General features: G+C 31.0%; 2 protein-coding genes and 2 long non-coding RNA genes across 5 annotated transcripts; all 4 read left to right on the forward strand.

Annotated features, from left to right (window-relative positions):
• LOC143084348 (uncharacterized) lies at window positions 1-1,438 on the forward strand. The gene is made up of 3 exons (XR_012981018.1): window positions 1-128; window positions 671-801; window positions 1,250-1,438. It is a non-coding gene; the product is annotated as an uncharacterized LOC143084348 (long non-coding RNA).
• Window positions 1,439-3,287: 1,849 nt separating this feature from the next.
• On the forward strand, window positions 3,288-4,783 carry LOC143084349 (uncharacterized). The gene is made up of 3 exons (XR_012981019.1): window positions 3,288-3,392; window positions 3,935-4,065; window positions 4,531-4,783. It is a non-coding gene; the product is annotated as an uncharacterized LOC143084349 (long non-coding RNA).
• A 6,766-nt stretch (window positions 4,784-11,549) lies between these two features.
• LOC143084350 (uncharacterized) lies at window positions 11,550-15,999 on the forward strand. The gene is made up of 5 exons (XM_076260757.1): window positions 11,550-11,656; window positions 12,117-12,195; window positions 14,513-14,615; window positions 15,141-15,271; window positions 15,747-15,999. Exons 2-5 carry the CDS (start codon window positions 12,132-12,134, stop codon window positions 15,833-15,835), a joined length of 387 nt encoding a protein of 128 aa, XP_076116872.1. The 5' UTR covers window positions 11,550-11,656; window positions 12,117-12,131; the 3' UTR covers window positions 15,836-15,999.
• A 4,499-nt stretch (window positions 16,000-20,498) lies between these two features.
• LOC143084351 (uncharacterized) lies at window positions 20,499-26,605 on the forward strand. 2 transcript variants are annotated; one of them, XM_076260759.1, is made up of 6 exons: window positions 20,499-20,549; window positions 20,940-21,015; window positions 23,394-23,473; window positions 24,139-24,250; window positions 25,398-25,528; window positions 26,401-26,605. In XM_076260759.1, the coding sequence occupies exons 3-6, from the start codon at window positions 23,410-23,412 to the stop codon at window positions 26,487-26,489; spliced, it is 396 nt and encodes a 131-aa protein (XP_076116874.1). In that variant the 5' UTR covers window positions 20,499-20,549; window positions 20,940-21,015; window positions 23,394-23,409; the 3' UTR covers window positions 26,490-26,605. The 2 variants fall into 2 exon arrangements, with proteins under 2 accessions (XP_076116874.1, XP_076116873.1); XM_076260758.1 differs by lacking the exons at window positions 20,499-20,549; window positions 20,940-21,015 and adding an exon at window positions 23,004-23,155.
• Window positions 26,606-26,906: the final 301 nt, after the last annotated feature.

Raw genomic sequence — 26,906 nt, forward strand, 5'->3', positions numbered from 1 at the left:
CATGCACTAATTTTTCATTATTTAGGAGCTGACGCACAGGATTGTGCCACTTCAAAAATTACTGCATGCACAACAACCTACAGCGGCGCGGTAGCAGGTGCTGGAGGAGATAAGAAGAAAATATGCAGGTCGGACTATTTTTATGCATTATTTCTGTTTTGTGTTTTTTTCATTTTAAACTTATTTTATATTGGTGTAAAATAGGTTAATGACCCTGTTCATGTATCAACACTAAGTATTGCATGGCGCAAATAAATGGACTCCTCTATAAAACATCCAACAAAATAAGAATTTTGGATACTATATGTATTTCGGTGTACAAGATGTTTCTAAATTGAAAAAAAATATGATTTTCGCAGATGTTCCGATGTTCAGCATACGGCGAAATGAAAATGAGTAATAATATATGTGGTCCTTTTTCACTATAATGAAATCAGAATAATTGATAACAGAAAATTCAACGGGAAATAATAAAAACCTCAATGCTATATCCAGATTATTTATGACACTTTTATCATTAGTATAATTAATAACAGAAAATTCAAAGGGAAATAATAATAACCTCAATGCTATATCCAGATTACTTTTTGTTAAAACGTATATACGTGTACACATTAATAATATATGAAGTGCTTACGTTTTTAATTGTATGATTTTATTTAAAACACAGTGCAGCAAATACCTATCTGGATTGTTTGAACAAAGTTGTCACTGACTGCAAATTGGACCCTGGCACTTCTATAATCAGCCAAACAATCGCTGCTGCCAAAAAGGCCCTTTCACAGTATGGCTGTGGAAGTGGTATGTATGCCAAAACTTTACTTTCTTTAACATTACCATGATTACTGGCTTCTATAAGTCTACTATCGTTTTCATACATTAATATCTTTATGAGGTATGGTATGACATGAATGTTAATGAGATAGCTATTCTAAAGATATGTTTTAGCAGTCTGAGTGGGTTTTTTCTCATGCATATAATAAATATATTTCCAATATCTAGTGATCCTGTGTTGCAATATGATGAATTCTATTTATAATTATCCGTTCATAATTTATATCTGAGATCAACATGATCCAGAACATTAAAAGATCTTATTGATTCCATTTGTAGACCTTCTTAGGCCTAATATTCTTCTTCTGCTTTTTTATAATACTAGTTAACAAGCCATCAAATATTTTTTTAATACCATGTCGAATGTTTCAAGATTTATCAATTATTATTGATCACAAAACCATTTTCTTTGCAGGAAATGGTGCCGGAAGTATTGTTTTCAACTTGGTTACAATGATGTCAGGACTTACGATCTCTGGACTTACATTTTATAAGCTGTTTTAGACGAACAAATCCACATGTAAAAATATTTATAAACAACATTCAACAAATATACGAACAAAATCTTTTTTGGACACTTGCGAATATTATTAATTGTCAACATTATCTTTGAACAGCGGTATACTACTGTTGCCTTTATTTATCTACAATAAATGGATTGTAAAGTTTTTGTGACTTATTACTTTTGTTGTTGTTAAATGATTTATAGATGTCAATTTTAGTTTTGTCAGTAAAATTTGTCGAAAGGTTACTTATTATATGCTTTCTTATGGGCAACAATTACGCTCCTTAATACCAGAATATTTATGAATTGTTATGAATCACAGTATATTCTGCTTTTAATTGATATATTTGATAAACTTGATGTAGATAATCCAGACTTTTTTATATATTACTGTGGGAATAAACCAAAAGGAGTGTGTTTTACTTTAAATTATTTACAACATAATTTGTCCTTTTCTATGTTTAGATATTTTAGCTTCACATTGGAAACTATATTTAAGAGAGTGCGAAACAAAAAATAAAAACGATTGTTCGTGCTCTATTATAGTTGGTGATATTCCTTTGGCCCCTTCTTTAGGTGTGTATATTTCACAAGTCGTTCGTTAATCTCGTGTCAGTAAACGCGTTGTATATGTCAATGTGCGAATTATTAAGTCAGTCATTTCGTCTCCATTGATTATTCAAACTACTACTAAATTCCTTTATACATTCAAAGAACTTTCAGAAAATATGACGCCCTAATAAGCATTATTTGTATTTTAAGGTCAATTTTGGTAATTTATTTCGATAATTGTGATAGTTTTTGGCATCAACGATCCAAAAGTTTTTATATTTTATATCAAAATTGGAATGTTTTCATTACAAAATATTTTGGATCATAGGAGGCGGCCAAGGTGTTTCTAAATCTTTGCCAAAAATGAAGATTTTACTAAGCTCTTTTCTAAAATATAATAAAAAGATAGGTCACCGTGCTATTTATCAAGTTATGAGTCATTGAAAATTGCCACAATTTGCTTAAAATGATCATGAAAAAAAACACATTTTGTGAATAAAAAGAAATCTATGAGATAAAATTTTGAAATAAATTTTGTAAGAAGATAGGTTTTATGATATGTTTTAAGATAATTTAAAGAAAACATGGTAAAACCGAACTTGTTTTCTTGCTACAAATAAACTTTTAAAAAATCATTCTTATTTTTCATATAAATATTGGCTTACAAATAATTTTTTTTTTGCAAAAATGCTACTTTTTAAAAAAAAATAATGTTTGTGATAATTTTTTATTTTAATTTTGATTTATCTTCCTTTATTCAACATATTTTGGTGAGAATAATTGATAGCGCGTTGAAAATTATAATAATCAAATTCAAAATCAGATTCAGATGCTGATCTATTGTTGAAAGAATTTTCTAAACAACAAAATAAAACTGAATGACTGATCAAGTAACATGTTCTCTCAATCAGCTGCTTACTCATTGTAAACAGTTGGCACAAGACCTAATTTTTAATGGAAATATTTAATCTAGACAATTGAATATATACATTGTAGGAAAATTAAATCAAATAAATATTCATATTCGATTTCTTTTTCATTCTCATAAAACATACACTTGAAGCATGATAATTTCAATGCAACCAATGAATTGTGTTGAACGTTGGATGATTGTTTCTGTTGGTTTGTTTTTTCTAAATGAAGGTATTGCCGAAAAAGACCTTCTATTAGTTGATCAGTTATAAATCTTAACATATGAGACATGATAAATCGCGTTAATATTGTAAAGACTTTAACATAAACATAGGGCGATGTGATTAAATTGTCAACGAGACAACTATCTACAATAGTTCAAATATAAGATGGATGAAAACTATTAAAGGCAACCGAGCAGCCTTCAAACACATTAATTATACTCAGCATATATACCTTCTCATGCACTAATTTTTCATTATTTAGGAGCTGACGCACAGGATTGTGCCACTTCAAAAATTACTGCATGCACAACAACCTACAGCGGCGCGGTAGCAGGTGCCGGAGGAGATAAAAAGAAAATATGCAGGTCGGACTATTTTTATGCATTATTTCTATTTTGTGTTTTTTTTTATTTTAAACTTGTTTTATATTGGTGTAAAATAGGTTAATGACCCTGTTCATGTATCAACACTAAGTATTGCATGGCGCAAATAAATGGACTCCTCTATAAAACATCCAACAAAATAAGAATTTTGGATACTATATGTATTTCGGTGTACAAGATGTTTCTAAATTGAAAAAAAATATGATTTTCGCAGATGTTCCGATGTTCAGCATACGGCAAATGAAAATGAGTAATAATATATGTGGTCCTTTTTCACTATAATGAAATCAGAATAATTGATAACAGAAAATTCAACGGGAAATAATAAAAACCTCAATGCTATATCCAGATTATTTATGACACTTTTATCATTAGTATAATTAATATCAGAAAATTCAAAGGGAAATAATAATAACCTCAATGCTATATACAGATTACTTTTTGTTAAAACGTATATACGTGTACACATTAATAATATATGAAGTGCTTACGTTTTTAATTGTATGCTTTTATTTAAAACACAGTGCAGCAAATACCTATCTGGATTGTTTGAACAAAGTTGTCACTGACTGCAAATTGGACCCTGGCACTTCTATAATCAGCCAAACAATCGCTGCTGCCAAAAAGGCCCTTTCACAGTATGGCTGTGGAAGTGGTATGTATGCCAAAACTTTACTTTCTTTAACATTACCATGATTACTGGCTTCTATAAGTCTACTATCGTTTTTATACATTAATATCTTTATGAGGTATGGTATGACATGAATGTTAATGAGATAGCTATTCACTACAATCTAAAGATATGTAATAGCAGTCTGAGTGGGTTTTTTCTCATGCATATAATAAATATAATTCCAATATCAAGTGATCCTGTGTTGCAATATGATGAATTCTATTTATAATTATCCGTTCATAATTTATATTTTATATCTGAGATCAACATGATCCGGAACATTAAAGGATCTTATTTATTCCATTTGTAGACCTTCTTATGCCTTATATTCTTCTTCTGCTTTTTTATAATACTAGTTAACAAGCCATCAAATATTTTTTTTAATACCATGTCGAATGTTTCAAGATTTATCAATTATTATTGATCACAAAACCATTTTCTTTGCAGGAAATGGTGCCGGAAGTCTTGTTTTCAACTTGGTTACAATGATGTCAGGACTTACGATCTCAGGACTTACATGTTATAAGTTGTTTTAGACGAACAAATCCACATGTAAAAATATTTATAAACAACATTCAAACAAATATACGAACAAATCTTTTTTGGACACTTGCGAATATTATTCATTGTCAACATTATCTTTGAACAGCGGTATACTGCTGTTGCCTTTATTTATCTTCAATAAATAGATTGTAAAGTTTTTGTGACTTATCACTTTTGTTGTTGTTAAATGATTTATAGATGTCAATTTTAGTTTTGTCAGTAAAATTTGTCGAAAGGTTACTTATTATCTGCATTCTTATGGGCAGCAATTAAGCTCCTTAATACCAGAATATTTATGAATTGTTATGAATCACAGTATATTCTGCTTTTAATTGATATATTTGATAAACTTGATGTAGATAATCTAGACTTTTTATATATTACATTGGGAATAAACCCAAGGGAGTGTGTTTTACTTTAAATTATTTACAACATAATTTGTCCTTTACTATGTTTAGATATTTTAGCTTCACATTGGAAACTATATTTAAGAAAGTACGAAACAAAAAATAAAAACGATTGCTCGTGCTCTATTATAGTCGGTGATATTCCTTTGGCCCCTTCTTTAGGTGTGTATATTTCACAAGTCGTTCGTTAATCTAGTGTCAGTAAACGCGTTGTATATGTCAATGTGCGAATTATTAAGTCAGTTATTTCGTCTCAACTGATTAATCAAACCACTACTCAATTCCTTTATAAATTCAAAGAACTTTCAGAAATTTGGCTGTACCTGTAATGACTGGCGAACGACTCCAAATGCCGTAAATATTCTGAAAACAAAGACGATAAGACAAATATCAGAAGAAAAAAAAATAGGGATGTCAATTATCTGAAATCTGATATTCGGTCATGATAGTCGAGTACTCGCGAGAACTCGCACGAATCTTTAACGTATATTGAAAAGTTTATTTTTTATGTCAATTAAACAATGAATTACCGACCGCTGTTTCTTAAAATAACCTATCATAATAGCAATTATTGTTAATTTACGTGTTCATGAGCCAAATTCCAATAAAATAATAAATATTTGCATATTAAGCCCGACAAATAATATTGAGAAAGGAAAATGGGAATGTGTCAAAGAGAAAACAACTCGTTCAAAAAACAGATTACAGCAGAATGTCACCAATAGGTCTTCAATGCAGAGAGAAAACTCCCGCACACGGAGGCGTCCTTTAGTTGACCCCTTAACAAATATCTCTACTAGTACAGGGATAATGGAGTAGACAATATATGTATCATATGTTCCTCAGGAGTTGGTATTTTTTTATAATAGGCCTTGTCCATCAATTTATCAACACCAATAATGGACTTCAAATTACTTGTGCTTTTTTGTGTTGCTTAGTTTTACCTTTCTGTTGGTTTTTTTTTGCACTATCGTTTGTCTGATTTATTTTGCCATGAGATTGGCAGTTTATTTACAACTTTTGGTTTTGAATGTCGCTCTCGTACGTTCGTCTATCTTTAAATTTATAAATTAAACAATTATAGTCAAGTTTCATGTACAGAGTAATTACAAAAATTCAAATGTACAACTCATTCCAATCACGTTTACTTATAAGTCCTGATTAACAAACAGTTGGTTTGTACGGCTTGTGATGAGTTAATTATCAATGCATGAAAGTGTTGATCCGTGTGCAAACACCGTTAAAATGTCTCTAATTGTTGCGTGGGGTTCACCGCGGGTCACTTTGATTTTGTGTTTGGTTTTGAAATCTGATCTGGTCACCAATTTCAGACGATAGACTGTTTGACTTTCCATTGTTTTGTAACAAGTAGGGGATATGAAAACATTCCCTCGGAAGGAAAGGACGTTGCTGGTTGAGTTGCTGGTACTACTATAACAAATAGTATATTTAGGATATACATATGTGTGTTGTTAATTGATTTTATTTAGTAGAAGGGGATTCTTCAACGTTACTAAAGTGAATGGAAGTTTGAAGATAAATATCTGAAGATGTAAAGCAGGCAAACGGGTATCCGAGTACTAAAACTGAGCGAGTACTCGTTGTCACCTTTAAAAAACAACACAAAACCCCATTAAGAGTGGGCAAGAATAATCGACAAATCCTATAGCAATTTCATGTGCATCAGAATGGTAACACATCGTGTCGTTTATGTTAGTACACATCCGGTGATAAATCTATTCGATAGGTTCTATTCGAAAAAAGAAGACGGGGGATGGTTTTTTAAGAACGGGAGATCATATTCTCGAGTTTACGGTATAACAATTGTAAAACTCATACATGCTGGATTCGACCTAACAACCTGAGTGTTGACAGGTTAGTGATACAGTTGTTGTTCGACTTCCTTGACAACTCGGTCACGGAATTTAACGTTAACTAATAAAAAAAACCAAAGTCATGTACATGTTTGAGATAAATGCCTAACGTCGATGCCACTGGTGGTGGACGTTTCACCCTCATTGGTATCACCAGTCCAGTAAGTATTATCAATTATATGGTCATTTTTATAAATTCACTGTTTTCATTACTTTGAATTTTTCAAAAGACTAAGGATTTTCTTATCCCAAGAATAGATTACCACAGACGTATTTGGCACAACTTTTTGGAATTTTGGGTCCTCAATGCTCTTCAACTTGATACTTGTTTGGCTTTATAACTATTTTGATCTGAGCGTCACTGATGAGTGTTATGAAGACGAAACGCGCGTCTGGCGTATTCAATTATAATCGTAGTGCCTAACTATTTACGTTATATTGAATCATCTTTTTAAAAACAATTCAAAAGTTGTTTCATTCACATCTTGTTACCTTTTACACATAGTGTTCTCTTCTGCTTTATATCCTTGTGATTACTCACGTTACAACTGTAAAAGATTTATCAATCTATGGCAGATAAAACTAAAAACACCAAACTTTAAACAACTGTTGCTACGAAAATACGGATTATTTCGAAGAAAAGTCGAGTAAAAAGAAAATGCAAGTGGAATACGTATTTAACTAAGAACAACATGAAAATGGGTTTGATTATATACAATGTAAAAAGTTGAGAAATCCTTGCAAAGACGACAAAAACATAGAACCAATAAGCGTATGAATAGCCTGCATTTAAAGTTTATAAAAAATTGACAAAAACATAAGTATGCAAATTATCTGTTTCCTGTTTTCGGACAATTTATGATTGAAAAAGAATCAAAAGAGTAATGATTGTTTAATTACTTTGTCATTTTCTGCGACTAATGATATGAATACACTCAATTAACTTCCGTTACAATTTTTTATTTATTTTCTAAATTATTGTTTTTATTTTTTTTACGCCATACAATCATGCTTAGGTTGACCGACAATAAACCCCAGCCACCTTCTTCGACTGTTTTAACATTCAAAATGATGACTCAGACGTATGTCTTATCTGTATGTAATTTTGATAGTATAATGTAAATATTGAACAAAAAAACAGCAAAATGTAATAAAATTGAGAATGGACGCAAACATACATGTAAGGTCTTGGTAGAAAAAGGACAAGAAGTTCTTTAACATTTCCCTGGTTCATTTCCTTTCTGCTCTGACAATGGTAATGCTTTATAAAGTCTTGCATCTCTAGAATACCGAATGTGGTGGGAAATACATAAGGTAAAGTTGGTATTTAGCTGCGAAGATGGGGAATTGTATAATTTGAAAATTGAAATTTTCTCGCTTGTCATAAATTCTGGCATTGAGAAACCGTCTTTTTCGAGTTATAAATCTAAAATGATGTTGTGGAAGTTGAATCCGTTGTTCTTTTGATTTCAAGGTTGTGAGTATAGATGAAACCAACTTTGGATTGTTAATGGAGAGCTTAAAGGTAAAATCATTTTATACTTTTATGATGTACTGTCTTCTGCATCATTATTAGGTGGACAAGCTCACCATAGTTTGAAATGGTAAAGTTATATTTTCCCTGTTAATGTAACTTTTATTCCAAATCATGTACCCATACTTTTTTTCTGTAATAATTTAGCTTACTGTTAAGGCTTTAAGATGATAACAAAAAAAAAGAAGATTAATTATTGCAAATTATATTTTATGTCATTTATATAGGCCATGGTTGTTATGAAATCAGTGAAAATTTAGTAAATTTGGAAATTCTGGAATATCTTATTTAAACAAGTTTGTGTAATCTCATATTTTTTTGTTATTTACCGAATGCTGATGCCATTGACATGTGAATACTACCAATAAATCAATTTCCAACAAATGCATTTACTCTTTTTTGTTGAATTTGACCCTTATATCCTTCTTCTGAGAATATACACAAATATGGTATATTCAGAGGTCGTTGCCATGGAAACGGTGTCATGTACATGCCAAATTTATTTTATTTTTCTGACAATGGATATTGTCCCTTGGAGTACACACCCTTTTTATCATACTTTAATTAATATTTTGTCAGGTTCAAATCACCTTAATCATATCGATTTCTATCGGTCTAAGATCAACCACTGCGTTCACGCTACAATTAAAAACGCAACCGATCTAACCTTTTTGCCCGTAAAACTGTAAACACTGTGTATAAATAGAACTGATTTATCAAATTCATGTGCTGATACACTGATTCACACACTTGGGAAAAAACAATTGGATAAAGTAATTGTTTCTCTTGAATCACAATTTAAAATTTTGATACTGGTGTTATTGCAGTTGTCTTTAATTTTGAAAAAAAATAACTGTAGCAACGAAGTTACAACACGACGCCGGAAATACTGCGGTTCCTGCAAAGAAAAAAAATCAACATAAGAAAAGAAGTCACAGATTTCGCAAATATATGCTATGGCGAAGACAATATGTTTTCAGTTTGTTTTAAAGGTCTTTTAAAAGAGAAATATGGGTTAAACAACGAACCTCTGAGATAGTTTTGCCCGGCACTATACATGCGCATACGTTATTTTCGATTCAATCGTACTAGTTTAAACCGATCTCTGCGTTCACATCTAAAGTAAGATCGGTTTACTTTAGACCGATTCAAACTAAACTACCTCTTTTGGTGTTTTAGTTTAAACCGATTGAAGATCGATTCAATGCGTTCACATTAGCCCTTAAACCGATCTAAAGTGAACCGGTCTAGTTTAAATCGATGAAAATGTCCTAGTGTGAACGCGGTCTTATATTCGAATTCCTGAAGGTAAAAACAAGTTCTTGTTTTTGACCCGGTAAGCAATATTCATGTACAAAGTACTATATCCTCACTCCACTTCACTCCCACTCCACAACAATATCAGATGTACACAAATGATGCCGTTAGTTTTCTCGTTTAAATTGTTTTACATTTGTTATTTCGAGGCATTTCATAGCTGACTATGTGATTTGTGCTTTTCTCGTGGTTGAAGGTCATACGGTGACCTACATTGTATAGTTGTTACTTTCTCTGTCATTTTTGTTTCTTGTGGATAGTTGTTTCATTGAGAATCATACCACATCTTCTTTTTCTATATATATGTAGAGAATATTAAAAATCACAAGAACGGAATCATGTCAGCACTGGTCATAATGTCAGATGAAGATGACGTGTGGCCCGATAACAGTTATTTCGTAATGCATTTCTTTTAAACAATACATTATAGTCAATACATGAGTATTAAAAAAACCTCCTGCGTTTTCTGAATAATATTTTTACAGTATGTTGTACTATTTTCGGATAAATAATATCAAAATTATAGAAAACTTCATCAGTTCTTACTCAAAATATGGTCAATTTTATGTTAAAAGGTCTTGAAATATGACATAGGTATTATGTGAAGAACATTTACATTCATCCTTGATTAACAAATCAGATGTAGTGAACGTGATACATTTTATCGTCTATTTGTTACTGTAAATACCACAAAGTTACAACTTACATGTACAGATTTGAGTGATTTTATTTAGATTATTATTTAAATGAGGATTTCATCGATCTCCTTTATCGGAGGTAAAGATTTATTTTAGATACTGAAACAGATTCCTGACTTGATACAGGTATTATAATTGTATTGCTATAAATAAAAATAACAAATTTGCAAAACGCTTTTTAAACATTCATGAAAATTTATGTATCTTTCACCATCAGATTTGTTTAACTTATGTCATTAAAATTTCAGATGATAAAGATGTTAATAGGGGGGATCATACATATCTAAATAATGGACCTTGCATCTTTTATTTCCTTCTTCAATAAATGAAGAAATGTTTTTAAACCAAGCAGTACGACTGTATTTTTACCACTTCCCTTTCTCAAAGTATTCCTATTCAGAAACAAAAAAATATACATGACAGCATATTTGGAAAGAATAATCATTACTCAATAAAACAACAAAACAGCAAAACATCGTTTAGAAATTAAGGCGAAAAAAATTAAAAAAATGCTTGCAAATCAATTGACATTTTGAATTGCATAAATATATATACTGTTTAGATATAAAACTTGCAAACATGTAACAAAATCATGCGCTTCGATTCATTGTTTAGTGCTTAAACATTTCTGATTTTTTAAAGCAACCTATTGTAAAAGTGTAAAGTAAAAACAGCAGTAGTATACCGCTGTTCGGAAGTTATAAATCGATTGAGAGCAAACAAATCCGGGTTACAAACTAATACCATACCGACGGAAGCACATCAACTATAAGAAGAAAACAAAGAAACAACAGAAACATTGAAAGAATCTCATTCCTTTCACTTATGGAGTGCTTAATTCTTCCTGATTGCAAGTCTTCGTGTGTTTTTTGTTATTATGTTAATTGCTGTCAATGATTTTGTTACTCCCTTTTTTGCATCTAAATTGAAGGAAAAACCAGATATAATCTCGTTCATGGTACACCTTTATGCATATTTGATAATGGCCAGGTCAACAAGGTGTAATCTATAAAATCGAACGCTAACCGACCTCTGTGATTCTATCAAATGCGACTAGTACTAACATTTAAAATTCAAAGGTTACTTGCGATATAACGAACAAGACATGTATAAAAGGAGTTTGACAGATTGCAACGCCATCAAAGCTTCGAATTCTGTGTTACATACACCATCAGCCTATTAACGTCTTCTCTTACACAGGTAATTCGTTTTACGATATATTGGAAAATAAACCAGCCTTTTTATCTATCTTCATTTTTTTTCTTCCTAAGAATGTATCAATAATTTAATATGATTAATGAACGAACATGTATTTATTCCAGTTCTCTTTTAAATCCGTTGTGAAAAAGTTAAAAGTTGCAAAATTTTTCTGATTTTGAATTAAATTATTCTTGTGCATGAAATATATGATATTCACAACAAGAAGCGATACAAATTGTTGCTGTGATGTTTTTATTTCTCATTAGGATTTGGTTTATTTCCTTGAACCAAATTTTCATTTTATATTAACTTGTACTGTTGTTGATAAACTAGTAATCAATGTTATTGAAACTTTTTCCAATACTTGTTTTGTTTAGTCTAGTTTTTAATAATGATTATTATTTTAATCTTCAATTCTTTTATATAGTGCATATTTTTAAATGTGCGTTTCATTTTACAGAGTGAAAATATAGAAATGGACAAACTGTCTTTTGTAACTGTGGTTGCCTGTCTAGTATCTATTAGTATAGTTATGCAAGGTAGGATCATTTGTTTTAATTTTGTTTTGGAAACACAGTCAAATTGTACGGAAACGTTTTTGTGCTACAACTTCTCTTTTCCTATTTCTTAACGTTCGTTCACGTTATTGAACACCGATTGGATATCCAAAGGTATACAAAAATACAAAAATACCGAATTTCAAGGAAAATTCAAAACGAAAAATCCATTTTCAAATGGCAAAATCAAACTAAGCGAAAACAACTGTCAGTGAATGTTTTTCCTGCAGTTAAATTTGGAGAAGGTTCAAGAAGGATTAAAATGGGCCCTTATTTTTTTTATCCTTTTTTTAAATCGAGCCAAGAAATTACAAATTTAACATAAGAATACTTGTTATAATACTATTAAGACACAAATATATGTCTATGGACCATTTCTTAATCATTTTTATAGTATGACACCCTAGTAAGTATTATTTGTATTTTAAGGTCAATTTAGGTAATTTATTTCGATAATTGTGATAGTTTTTGGCATAATTAACCTTGGCCGCCATCAACGATCCAAACAGTTTTTATATTGATGAATTCTATATCAAAATTGGAATGTTTTCGTTTCAAAACATTTTGGATCGTAGGAGGCGGCCAAGGTGTTTCTAAATCTTTTATGTAAAATATGGACTTACTTTGGAGAATATTTTGTACTTTTATGAACCTCACCGATTTTATTTGGAATTAAGTTTTTTGTAATAGACCCATTTACAAACCAAATTGAGACTTTATTATTGTTTGATGATAAGGTTGATATTTTAGGCCATTTTTTGCCATACGTGAACCTTCTAATATATTAATGTTTTATCTTCTTTGCTCTTTTTATGTCGATCATCGATATATGTTTCCCGAGATAGAATGATATTATGCACTTTGTCAAAATGTAGATTTTACTATGCTTTTTTCTAAAATAAAAAGAATGAAAAAGGTCACCGTGCTATTTATCAAGTAATGAGTCGTTGAAAATTGCCTAAATTTGCTTAAAATGATCATGAAAAACCATATTTTGGGAATAAAGAGAAATCTATGAGATAAAATTTTAAAATAAATTGTGAGAAGATAGGTTTTATAATATATTTTAAGATAATTAAAAGAAAACATGGTATAACCGAACTTGTTTTCTTGCTACAAATAAACTTTAAAAAAAATCAGTCCAGTATATTTCTTTTACTACAATAGACAGCCTCCTATAATGGCTTAGTTGGGAACCAAAATATTTAAAAAAAATCAAATATTTAGTATTTGTTATTTTGTTTTGGATAATGCAATAAATCAACGAGTTTTCTTCATATAATTCTAACCAATAAAATTGCACATTGGTCTACAAATTTGCAGATTTGGGCAAATAACTAGCCTGATTGTGTACTGCGATAGTACAATCCAAGATGGCGGTATACCATGAATCTACCTTAAACATCTTTTTCGGTAGCTACTCGAAAAGTATTGTTTTCTTTTTGAACTTTAGCATTCAATGTTTTTGAAGGACCAGGAACATTTAAAAAAAAAGTATTGATGTTTTGTTTTAAATTTGCTAATGACTAACACTTGTCTCCCTAATAACATTCTTTTTATTTTATAAATATTGGCTTACAAATATTTTTTTTTGCAAAAATGCTACTTTTTAAAACAAATAATATTTGCCATATTTTTTATTTTAGTTTTGATTTATCTTCCTTTATTCAACATATTTTGGTGAGAATAATTGATAGCTTTGAAAATTATAATATTCAAATTCAAAATCGAATTCAGATGCGGATCTATTGTTGAAAGAATGACTGATCAAGTAACACGTTCCCTCAATCAGCTGCTTACTCATTGTAAACAGTTGTCAAAACACATATTTTTTTTAAATGAAATATTTAATCTAGTAAATTGAATATTTGAATTGTTGGACAATGAAATCAAATAAATATTTATATTCGATTTCTTTTTCATTGTTATAAAATATACAATAAAAGCATGATAATTTCAAGTGATTAAACCACTTCACTACTACCAAAGAATTGTGTTGAACGTTTGATGATTATTTCTCTTCGTTTATTTTTCTAAATGAAGGTATTTCCGAAAGGAAGACCTTTCATTAGGTTACCAGTTATAAATCTTTACATCTGGGACACAATAAATCGCGTCAATATTGTAAGGACCATAACATAAAAATAAGGCGATGTGATAAAATTGTCAACGAGACAACTATCTACAATAGTTCAAATAAAATGGATGAAAACTATTAAAGGCAACCGAGCAGCCTTCAAATACATTAATTTATACTCAGCCTATATACCTACACATGCACTAAGTTTTCATTATTTAGGAGCTGACGCCCAGGATTGTGCCACTTCAAAAATTACTGCATGTTCGACAACCTACAGCGGCGCGGTAGCAGGTGCCGGAGGAGATAAGAAGAAAATATGCAGGTCGGACTATTTTTATGCATTATTTCTGTTTTGTGTTTTCTTCATTTTAAACTTATTTTATATTGCTGTAAAATAGGTTAACGACCCTGTTCATGTATCAACACTAAGTATTGCCTGGCGCAAAAAAAATGGACTCCTCTATAAAACATCCAACAAAATAAGAATTTTGGATACTATATGTATTTCTAAATTGAAAAAAATATGATTTTCGCAGATGTTCCGATGTTCAGCATACGGCGAAATGAAAATGAGTAATAATATATGTGGTCCCTTTTCACTCTAATGAAATCAGAATAATTGATAACAACACATTCAACGGGAAATAATAAAAACCTCAATGATATATCCAGATTATTTATGACACTTTTATCATTAGTATAATTGATAACAGAAAATTCAAAGGGAAATAATAATAACCTCAATGCTATATCCAGATTACTTTTTGTTAAAACGTATATACGTGTATACATTAATAATATATGAAGTGCTTACGTTTTTTATTGTATGATTTTATTTAAAACACAGTGCAGCAAATACCTATCTGGATTGTTTGAACAAAGTTGTCACTGACTGCAAATTGGACCCTGGCACTTCTATAATCAGCCAAACAATCGCTGCTGCCAAAAAGGCCCTTTCACAGTATGGCTGTGGAAGTGGTATGTATGCCAAAACTTTACTTTCTTTAACATTACCATGATTACTGGCTTCTATAAGTCTACTATCGTTTTCATACATTAATATCTTTATGAGGTATGGTATGACATGAATGTTAATGAGATAGCTATTCTAAAGATATGTTTTAGCAGTCTTATTCTAAAGATATGTTTTAACAGTCTGAGTGGGTTTTTTCTCATGCATATAATAAATATATTTCCAATATCTAGTGATCCTGTGTTGCAATATGATGAATTCTATTTATAATTATCCGTTCATAATTTATATCTGAGATCAACATGATCCGGAACATTAAAAGATCTTATTTATTCCATTTGTAGACCTTCTTAGGCCTAATATTCTTCTTCTACTTTTTTATAATACTAGTTAACAAGCCATCAAATATTTTTTTAATACCATGTCGAATGTTTCAAGATTTATCAATTATTATTGAGCACAAAACCATTTTCTTTGCAGGAAATGGTGCCGGAAGTATTGTTTTCAACTTGGTTACAATGATGTCAGGACTTACGATCTCTGGACTTACATTTTATAAGCTGTTTTAGACGAACAAATCCACATGTAAAAATATTTATAAACAACATTCAACAAATATACGAACAAAATCTTTTTTGGACACTTGCGAATATTATTCATTGTCAACATTATCTTTGAACAGCGGTATACTACTGTTGCCTTTATTTATCTACAATAAATGGATTGTAAAGTTTTTGTGACTTATTACTTTTGTTGTTGTTAAATGATTTATAGATGTCAATTTTAGTTTTGTCAGTAAAATTTGTCGAAAGGTTACTTATTATATGCTTTCTTATGGGCAACAATTACGCTCCTTAATACCAGAATATTTATGAATTGTTATGAATCACAGTATATTCTGCTTTTAATTGATATATGTGATAAACTTGATGTAGATAATCCAGACTTTTTATATATTACTGTGGGAATAAACCAAAAGGAGTGTGTTTTACTTTAAATTATTTACAACATAATTTGTCCTTTTCTATGTTTAGATATTTTAGCTTCACATTGGAAACTATATTTAAGAGAGTGCGAAACAAAAAATAAAAACGATTGTTCGTGCTCTATTATAGTTGGTGATATTCCTTTGGCCCCTTCTTTAGGTGTGTATATTTCACAAGTCGTTCGTTAATCTCGTGTCAGTAAACGCGTTGTATATGTCAATGTGCGAATTATTAAGTCAGTCATTTCGTCTCCATTGATTATTCAAACTACTACTAAATTCCTTTATACATTCAAAGAACTTTCAGAAATTTGACTGTACCTGTAGAAATGCCGTAAATATTCTAAAAACAAAGACGATAAGACAAACATCAGAAGAAAAAAAAACTAGGGATGTCAAAAGATCTGAAATCTGATATTCGGTCATGATATTCGAGTACTCGCGAGAACTCGGATGAATCTTTAACGTATATTGAAAAGTTTACTTTTTATGTCAATTAAACAATGAATTACCGACCGCTGTTTCTTAAAAAACCTATCATAATAGCAATTATTGTTAATTTACGTGTTCATGTTCCAAATTCCAATAAAATAATAAATATATGCATACTAAGTCCGACAAATAATATTGAGAAAAGAAATTGGGAATGTGTCAAAGAGAAAACAACTCGACCAAAAAACAGACAACAGCAGAATGTCACCAATAGGTCTTCAATGCAGAGAGAAAACTCCCGCACACGGAGGCGTCCTTCAGTTGATCCCTAATCAAATATCTCTACTAGTACAGGGATAATGGAGTAGACAATATATGTATCATATGTTCCTCAGGAGTTGGTATTTTTTTTTATAATAGGCCTTGTCCATCAATTTATCAACACCAATATAGTGCTTTTTCGTGTTGCTCAGTTTTATCTTTCTGTTGGGTTTTTTTTGCACTATCGTTTGTCTGATTTTTTTTTGCCATGACGTTGGCAGTTTATTTACAACTTTTGGTTTTGAATGTCGCTCTTGTACTTTCATCTATCTTTAAATTGTAAATTAAACAATTACAGTCAAGTTTCATGTACAGAATAATTAAACTAATACAAATGTACAACTCATTCCAATTACGTTTACTTAGAAGTCCTGATTAACAAACAGTTGGTTTGTACGGCTTGTGATGACTTAATTATCAATGCATGAAAGTGTTGATCCATGTGCAAACACCGTTAAAAATGTCTCTTATTGTTGTGTGGGGTTCACCGCGGGTCACTTTTATTTTGTTTTTGTTTTGAAATCTGATCTAGTCACCAATTTGAGAAGATAGACTGTTTGACTTTCCATTTTTTTTTGTTACAAGTAGGGGATATGAAAACATTCCCTCAGAAGGAAAGGACGTTGCTGGTTGAGTTGCTGGTACTACTATAACAAATAGTATCTTTAGGATATACATATTTATGTTGTTAATTGATTTTATTTAGTAGAAGTGGATACTTCAACGTTACTAAAGTGAGTGGAAGTTTGAAGATAAATATCTCAAGATGTAAAGCAGGCAAACGGGTATCCGAGTACTAAAACTGAGCGAGTACTCGTTGTCACCCTTAAAAAACAACACAAAAACCCATTAAGAGTGGGCAAGAAGAATCGACAAATCCTATAGCAATATCATGTGCATCGGAATAGTAACACATCGTGTCGTTCATGTTGGTACACATCCGGTGATAAATCTATTCGATAGGTTCTATTCGAAAAGAAAAAAAAGACGGGGGATGGTTTTTAAGAACGGGAGATCATGTTTTAGAGTTTACGGTATAATAATTGTAAAACTCACACGTATTGGATTCGACCTAATCAACTGAGTGTTGACAGGTTAATGATACAGTTGTAGTCGACCTCCCAGACAACTCGCTCACGGAATTTACCGTTAACTAATAAAAAGACAACTTCTTACATAAATCATGTAAATGTTTGGGATAAATGCCTAACGTCGATGCCACTGCTGGTGGACGTTTCGCCCCCGTTGGCATCACCAGCCCAGTAAGTAGTCAGCACTTCGGTGTTGACATGACTATTAATTAAATGGTCATTTTTATAAATTCCCTGTTAACAAAACTTTGATTTTTTTTTTTAAAATAAGGATTTTTTTTATCCCAGGAATATATTACTTTAGACGTATTTGGCACAACCTTTTGGAATTTTGTGTACTCAATCCTCTTCAACTGTGACAAAACGCGCGTCTGGCGTATTAAACTATAATCTATGTTCCTTTGACAACTATTTACGTTTTATTGAATCATCTTTTACACATATTCTTCTCCTACTTTATATCCTTGTACTTACTCACGTTACAACTGTAAAATGATTATCAATCTATGACAGATAAAACTAAAAACACCAAACTTTAAACAACTGTTGCTGAGAAAATACGGATTATTTCGAAGAAATATCGAGTAAAAAGAAAATGCAAGTGGATTAAGTATTTAACCAAGAACAACATGTAAATGAGTTTTGGAAAATTCTTCAAAAGACGACAAGACATAGAAAGAATAAGCTTATGAATAACTTACATTTGAAAGTTTATAAAAATTTGACAAAAATATAAGTCTGCAAAGCACTTCTCCAAATTATAAGTTTCTTGTTTTCGGACAATTTATGATTGAAAAAGAATCAAATAGTAATGATTGTTTGATTATTTTGTCATTTTCTGTTACTAATGATATGAATACACTCAAATAGTTTCTGCTACAATTTTTTTTATTTTTAATTTTATAACTTATTGTTTTATACTTTTTACGCCATACAATCATGCTTATATTTACTGACAATAAACCCCAGTCACCTATCTAGCTATATCTAATGCACTTACTGTTTTAACATTAAAAATGATAACTCAGACATATGTCTAATTTGTATTTTATGTTGATAGTACAATGTAAATATTAAACCCAAAACAGCAAAATGTAAGCATATGCGCGAATATAGGTCTTTGTAGAAAAAGTACGAGAAGTTCCTTAACACCTCCCTGGTTCGTGTACCTTCTGCTCTGACACTGGTGATGCTTTATAAAGTCTTAGTATCAGCTTGCATCTCTTGTATACCGAATGTTTTGGGAAATACATAAGGTGACGTTGATATTTAGCTGCTAAGATAGGGAATTGTATAATTTGAAAATTGAAATTTTCTCGCTTGTCATAAATTCTAGCATTGCGAAACCGTCTATTTCGAGTTATAAATCTAAAATGATGTGGTGAAAGTTGATTCCGTTGTTCTTTTGATTTCGAGGTTGTGAGTATAGATGAAACCAAGTTTTGATTGTTAATGGAGAGCTTGATGCACTAGTCACTAGGTGCATGCTTTATTCAGCAAGTATTGAGAAAACTAAAGTAAAGGTTAAACTTTTAATTACAGAATTGTTAAGTTCTCAATATAAAATGATATTGCATTTCAAGTCAGAGGCCTTTAAAACACCCTATTATCCACTTGCATTTTTTATCGTCTTTTTTGACAGATTTTTATAGTTCGTTCTTACGTTGTACTTTTATACCACTGTCACAAGCTAGGGGTAGGATTGGGATCCCGCTAACATTCTTAACCCCGCCAAATTACATATATGTATGTACGTATGTATGTGCCTGTCCCCAAGGCAGGAGCCTGTAATTCAGTGGTTGTCGTTTGTTTATGTGTTACATATTTTTTATTCGTTCATTTTTTATATGAATAAGGCCGTTAGTTTTCTCGTTTGAATTGTTTAACATTGTCATTTAGGGGCCTTTTATAGCTGACTTTGTGGTATTGGCTTTGCTAATTGCTGAAGGCCGTATGGTGACCTATAGTTGTTAATTTCTGTGTCATTTGGTCTCTTGTGAAAAGTTGTCTCATTGGAAATTATACCACATCTTTTTTTCAATATATATACAATATATTTTGTATTGAGATAGCTACGCAACTTAAACTCGGTGCTGCAATACGATAAGGTTGAATCAAACGCTATTGTCGTTCAGTTATTGTTCATTCTATTTTCTATAGGGTACCTTATTGATTTTTATTGTTTAGTACTTGGTACTTCCTCTCTATTGTTAAGTGCTTGGTACTTTCTCTCTATTGTTTCGTACTTGGTACCATCTCTCTATTGTTTTGTACATTACATCCTGAATATTCTGACCTATTTTAAAACATCTGTCTCTTGTATGCGATGATACGATTGGCCACGCGATACTAGCAAACTGACAAAGCGAACAAGTTTATAAATATTAAAAGCGATTGAAAGTCCCCCAAAGCTTTCCTGTTCCTGACACTATCATACATGTTTACACCAGACAGGTAATATTTTCTACATATTCGAATGTTGGGGTCTCAATATACTTCTGAAAATCATTTCAAGAGAAGATAGTTTATTTATTTAAATTGTGCATGATAAAATGAATCAACAAAAAAATAATCATGCCATCATTTGTTTTAGATGGGTGTTACTTAATCGTGAATATTGTGTATATGCATTCACTTACATTAAAAAAAATTCAAATTTGAACTCTTTATATCTGTTTGACTACAGGTATAATTTGTTTGTTCAATAAACTTGTGTTTGTTTCATTTTATTAATAAGTAATTTCGTGAAAGTTTAACATTTCAAAATTTGATTTGATTGATTTGGTTTAAAACAAAACTTAACTTTTATATTAACAGCATTTTTTATAATATTTGTTTATGCAGATTGAAAACCACGACAATGTTCACCCTGTCATTACACTTGTTATGAGTATTGTGTCTATTAGTATGATAGTTCAAGGTGAGACATTCAGTTTTCATTAAATTGTTGTTATTGTCTGATTATATACGTTGTCTAAAGAAGTCCTCGCATTGGCTAAATCGCCTCAATATCAAAACACCTAATAAGGTACAAATAATTCATCATTTAGGAGCTGATGCGCAGGATTGTGTCTCTCCAAAAATGACAACATGCGTAACAAACTTCACCAGCGCAGCAGCAGGGGCCGGTAGAGACAGGAATAAAACTTGCAGGGCAGATTATTTTTATGTAATATTGTTTGTGTTAAATTGATTTTGTAACTTATTGTATATTGCTGTGAAATATTTTGATGACCCTTTAATTGTATCATTATTAAGTATTGTCTGGCTCCCTTCCTTTTGTGCATCCAACCAAATGAGAGTAAGGAATATTTTCCAATATATATAACCTGCTTTAAAAAAAAAAGATAAATATATTCCGATGTATAGCATGCTGACAAAAACAATGATTAAAGATGTATTCCTTTTTCCCTCAAATAAACAAGGAATCATTGATACCATGAACATAATGGGTAATTATATAATAAGAACCTGAATATCAAGATTACTTATAAATCATTGTGTAACATGTGAAAACGAATATATGTATATATTTATAATACATAAAGTGCTTAAGTATTTAAAGGCATAATCTATTTAAAACACAGTGCAGCAAATACCTATCTGAATTGTTTACGCAAAGTTGTCACTGACTGCATGTTGGACTCTGGTTCTTCCCTCATAAAACAATCATTTGCTACTGCCAAACAGGCCCTTTCACAGGCTGGATGTGGAGGTGGTGGTATGTATTTCAAAACTTTACTTTTATATCACTGGCTTCCAAAGCTCATGCAGACTACAATGAATTTTATACAATATACTGTTACTAGAGATATGGTTTGAATGCCAATTATACAACTACTCCAAATAGTCCAAAATATGTCAGATCAATCTAAGTGTGATTCCTCTACCATATTATCGAAACTTATGATTTATCTATCATTTATACAAGGGTTTTTATCATGCGATGACTAAAACAAGATTGAAAGAAATAGTCTGACATTTGTTTATGATATCATGCAATACTACTACCATCGTCTTGGTACAACGCGCGCGCGCGGGTTGTACTTCACCACCAATCGTGAAATGATATACTTTCAATAACTAGTGCACCTTTATTGCAATATGATAAATTTGTATTTAAATTATGAGATAATGATTTTTTTCTTATATCAGTATGAAATGTTAATGATCGTTTTTGTTCCATTTCAACGCGTTTTCAATGCATGATGTTCTTCTTCCAAATTATACAATAAAAGCTGTCACTCATGATGATACCTTATATTACTTCTGATAAAATGTTGGATGTATTACGATTTGTAACCTTGAATTTATAACAAAATCAATCTCTTTTGCAGCTAATGGTGCCGGAAGTCTTGTTTTCAACTTTGTCGCAATAGTTTCAGGACTTACATTTTATAAGTTGTTTTAGATTGAAAACTTTAATGTCATTGTATGAACAAATGTACTTATAAAACTATAAATAAACAGTCAAGCACATACACAGACACAATCGTTTTGGACACGTTTAGAAATTTTTTATTGTCAATATTTATTTGTGAAATAAATTGATTTAAAATCAGTATTTGATAATTTACTTTTTTTTTTAGTTTTGTTTGTTTAATGATTAATAGCTTTCTGCTTTACACTATCTATGTCCGTTTGACAGTTATGGTCATTGGAAGGTTGTATTCAATATAACCAATATATCTGAGTATAATAACGATTGATACATTATCAAAATAAAGTTATTCATACGTATTTACATGTACTTTTAGAATTCCAAAAATAAGATAAACTTCAAAGTGGATTTTAAAACTTTAATTTCATTCATATCTGAGGAAACCGGATTTAAAATTTTTGATTAAAATAGATTAAAAAGCCTTAAGTAAAAAAAAGGAAAAGCCCCAAACTGACATTTGTCAAACTGTTACCGGTGTTACAAAATGCTAGTGAATGCTTGTACGAACATACAATTGTTGCGAAATAATTATCTTACCACGTATATAAATGAGATGTACTGAAACTCCATCAAAGCTTCACGGATACAGACATCAAAAGCCTCTTGACCTCTCTAGCAGGTAAAATGTTTGAGAGTTAAAACTATGCTCCTTTAGATTAATCCCCGTCGTGCTAGTTTTCGTTTTTAGCATTCATATTTCTTTCATTTTCAAATTGAATTATTTTAATTTTAATTTCAGATATTTAAAAAAAAAACAAAAAAAAAACAATTTTTATAGTAATTTTTTTTTTATTTGTACAAGTCTTTTCTTTTAGAAGAATTCCATTTTCATCTTTGTTTCATGTTTTGTTTTACAGACCATTAGACACAACCATGGACTGCCTGTCTGCCGTAACTGTGATTGTCTGTCTTATATTTACTAGTTTTGTAATTCAAGGTAAGTCATTTTACTCTTTTTTCCTATTAATTATTTAAAATACAATTTGAACTTTACGGAGACATTTAGCACTGCCAAATATTTTCATTTTCCATTTGTCCAATGTTGGTTCACGTAATTCATAATTTAAGTCATCACCAATAGCCAGATTGTTTAATTTTTGGCTTTCCAAATGAACTGATAGTGACCTGCAAGAAGAATAATAGTGATATTGATATATCAATTATACTAAGATTTGTTTAATATTAATTTTATTGTTTTCGTTTTTTACATCAATGGGTCAAAACATCTGCTGGTGAAGGATCAGCTCCCAGGATACCATCAGCTCAGTACTCAGTATTTCGGTACTGATTAAATGTATCGCAAAATTTCTACAACTGTCTGTTTACATATTTTGAAATTATAATAGAACTAAGGTTTCAACTACCTCAGACAAATTTGCTCTAAGATAGATTTGGTTATTTTTTAATATGTCCTTTTTATTCATATAGCTCGTGAACTGGTTTTGTTATATACGGACTTGGATTTCAAATATTCGGCTTTGAGCGATCTTCATGACGGAAATCCAGAAAAGCGTTTCGGATGCATGAAATGTACATCTTGCTGGTTTACCTTTTTAAAACTGATTTTAAGTTAATTCTTTTTGGTAACTTTTTTTAATACAGCTATTAATGACGCCGACGACTGTTCTTCTCCAAAAATAACGTCATGTTCTACAACCTATAACACCGCATTAACAGGAGCTTCGTCAACAGGAAACATAAACAAAATATGCAGGTCAGATTTTTATTATATGTAAAAGTTTTATTTTTTATTAATTTTTTATCACTGTTAATTATTATCTTATTTTTTAATAGACGTTTTCCTCGTAGTTATTAAACGCAACATTTTAACAGTTATTCCTTTAATTGAATTAATTTAATGTCTGATAATGCTATTTTAAGTTATTTATAAATTTTCAAACGTATAACGTGTACATGGATATTACATGAAGCGCTTTTGTTTTGTTTGTTTTATTGTATAGTGTTATTCATAAATATCTTGATTGTTTTTATTGTTAAGTGTTGTTCATACCTATCTTGATTGATTGTATTGTATAGTGTTGTTCATACATACCTATCTTGATTGATTGTATTGTATAGTGTTATCCATACCTACAGTCCTTGGATGGTGTAAACTTCCCACTAACACCATACACCATTACACCATACACCATACACTATTACACCATACACCTTGTACCATTACACCATACACGTTACATCATTGCACCATACACCTTACACATTACACCATACACCATTCCCCATTCTATCTACACGATCCGAAATTACCCGTAATGCAATTAAATTTCAAATATTAAGATTATTTTTATTGTTTATGTTTACCATCCGCAAAATTAAAATAAAGAGAACTTCGTTTTCAACCAATGAAATGTTGTACACCGTTCATTCACACCATTCACGATCGCACGTTACACAATCACACCATTCCTCATACACCATTACACCATTCTCCTTACACCATACACCATAGCACCATACACCTTACACCATTGCACCATATACCATACACCATTACACCATACACGTTTTTTTGGGAAGTTTACACCATCCAAGGGCTGTATCTTGATTGATTGTATTGTATAATGTTGTTCATACCTATCTTGATTGATTGTATTGTATAGTGTTGTTCATACATACCTATCTTGATTGATTGTATTGTATAGTGTTATCCATACCTATCTTGATTGATTGTATTGTATAATGTTGTTCATACCTATCTTGATTGATTGTATTGTATAGTGTTGTTCATACATACCTATCTTGATTGATTGTATTGTATAGTGTTATCCATACCTATCTTGATTGATTGTATTGTATAGTGTTATCCATACCTATCTTAATTGATTTTTATTGTATAGTGTTGTTCATACCTATCTGGATTGTTTGAATACAGTTGTCACTGATTGCAACTTGGATCCTACCACTCATACTATAAGCCAAACAATCGCTGCTGCCAAACAGGCCCTTTCCCAGAATGGATGTGGTGAGGGTAAGCATGTCTTTATGTCTTGTTTGCGATGATCCGTCCATAACCAAATGTATGTATTATAGAAATAAAGAGATGGGTAGTATAAAAAACAGTTTAAATGACATGGATGTACTACGATCCGGTCGGTTTATTAACGCATCGTTGTAAATATAATATAATTTGATGCGACTGCCATACAAATGAGAAGTTTAGCGCTATAAACCCAAGTATCCACCATTTTCTATATTTTTAAATGCCTGTACCAAGTCAGGAATATGACAGTTGTTGTCAATTCGTTTGACATATTTAGTCACGTGATTTTGCCATTTGGTAATGGACTTTCCGTCTTGAATTTTACTCGGAGTTCAGAATTTTGTGATATTACTTTTAACTCGATCCGCTGAGTATACATGTCATCGTCATTGTTCTGTATTATCACCTTAGAAAACAAATTTGGATTTGTATTATCATTGTAGGATTAATTCTTGAAAGAAAGAAAAATAATCAGGGGGAGGGTTCATATCTCACAAAACATGTATAACCACGCAGCATGTGTGCGCCGGTCCCAGTTCAGAATCCTTTGACCTTTATTAGTTTTGTATGCATATTTTGATTTTAGTTTAGTTATATGTTTCAGAGTTGAGTGTGACGACCATTTATACTGAACTAGTACTCAATTTTTAACTTTTTTTGATTTACGAGTTTGTAAACTTGTCGTATATTTTAAGAGTAAACAAACGTTTAAGGATCTGCGTACCCTTCCGGAGCGTTGGAGATCACCCCCATTTTTGGTGTATTTCGTGTTGCTTGGTCCATTGTTTTCCATAACTGTGTTTTGTGCATGTTTGTGTGTCTTTTTTAGCATGAGTTATAAATATGATGTTTTTTTGCAGGAAATGGTGCCAGAGGTCTTGTTAACAACTTGGTTGTCTCGGTTTTCGGACTAATATCTTATACATTTTTTAAGATGACATGTTTTTAATTCCTAAACTTGTATAAATAGATCAACACGTAAAGATAATAAGTGTTCTAAGACATCATTATTTAGACACTGTTGGTAACATCAATTTAAAAAAATAAACAAATGTAGTTATTGAATGTTTTTTTAAGAATATTTTCAAAGAATAAATATAAGTATAGATAAGAGAAGATCTTAAAGTAATCGTTCATGTCACTTGTGCATATTAGAGCGCACTGGTTCACTGGAATTTTGAACGTACAAAAACAAGTACTTCTGATCTGAACAACAGGTCAATAGTTATCAAAGGTACCAGCATTATAATTTAGAACGCCAGACGCGCGTTTCGTCTACATAAGACTCGTCAGTGACGCTCATATCAAAATATTTAAAAAGCCAAACAAGCACAAAGTTGAAGAGCATTGAAGATCGAAAATTCCA

The sequence above is a fragment of the Mytilus galloprovincialis genome, chromosome 7 (assembly GCF_965363235.1).
Source record: "Mytilus galloprovincialis chromosome 7, xbMytGall1.hap1.1, whole genome shotgun sequence".
NCBI classification, from domain to species: Eukaryota; Metazoa; Mollusca; class Bivalvia; order Mytilida; family Mytilidae; genus Mytilus; species Mytilus galloprovincialis.

Coding starts and splice junctions, on each gene's coding strand:
- LOC143084351 (XM_076260758.1), top strand. CDS start 23,085: ATGAGATGTACTGAAACTCCATCAAAGCTTCACGGATACAGACATCAA. Junction 23,156..23,393: donor CCTCTTGACCTCTCTAGCAG/GTAAAATGTTTG, acceptor TTTGTTTTACAG/ACCATTAGACACAACCATGG. Junction 25,529..26,400: donor CCAGAATGGATGTGGTGAGG/GTAAGCATGTCT, acceptor GTTTTTTTGCAG/GAAATGGTGCCAGAGGTCTT.
- LOC143084350 (XM_076260757.1), top strand. CDS start 12,132: ATGGACAAACTGTCTTTTGTAACTGTGGTTGCCTGTCTAGTATCTATT. Junction 12,196..14,512: donor TATTAGTATAGTTATGCAAG/GTAGGATCATTT, acceptor TTCATTATTTAG/GAGCTGACGCCCAGGATTGT. Junction 14,616..15,140: donor GATAAGAAGAAAATATGCAG/GTCGGACTATTT, acceptor TTTAAAACACAG/TGCAGCAAATACCTATCTGG.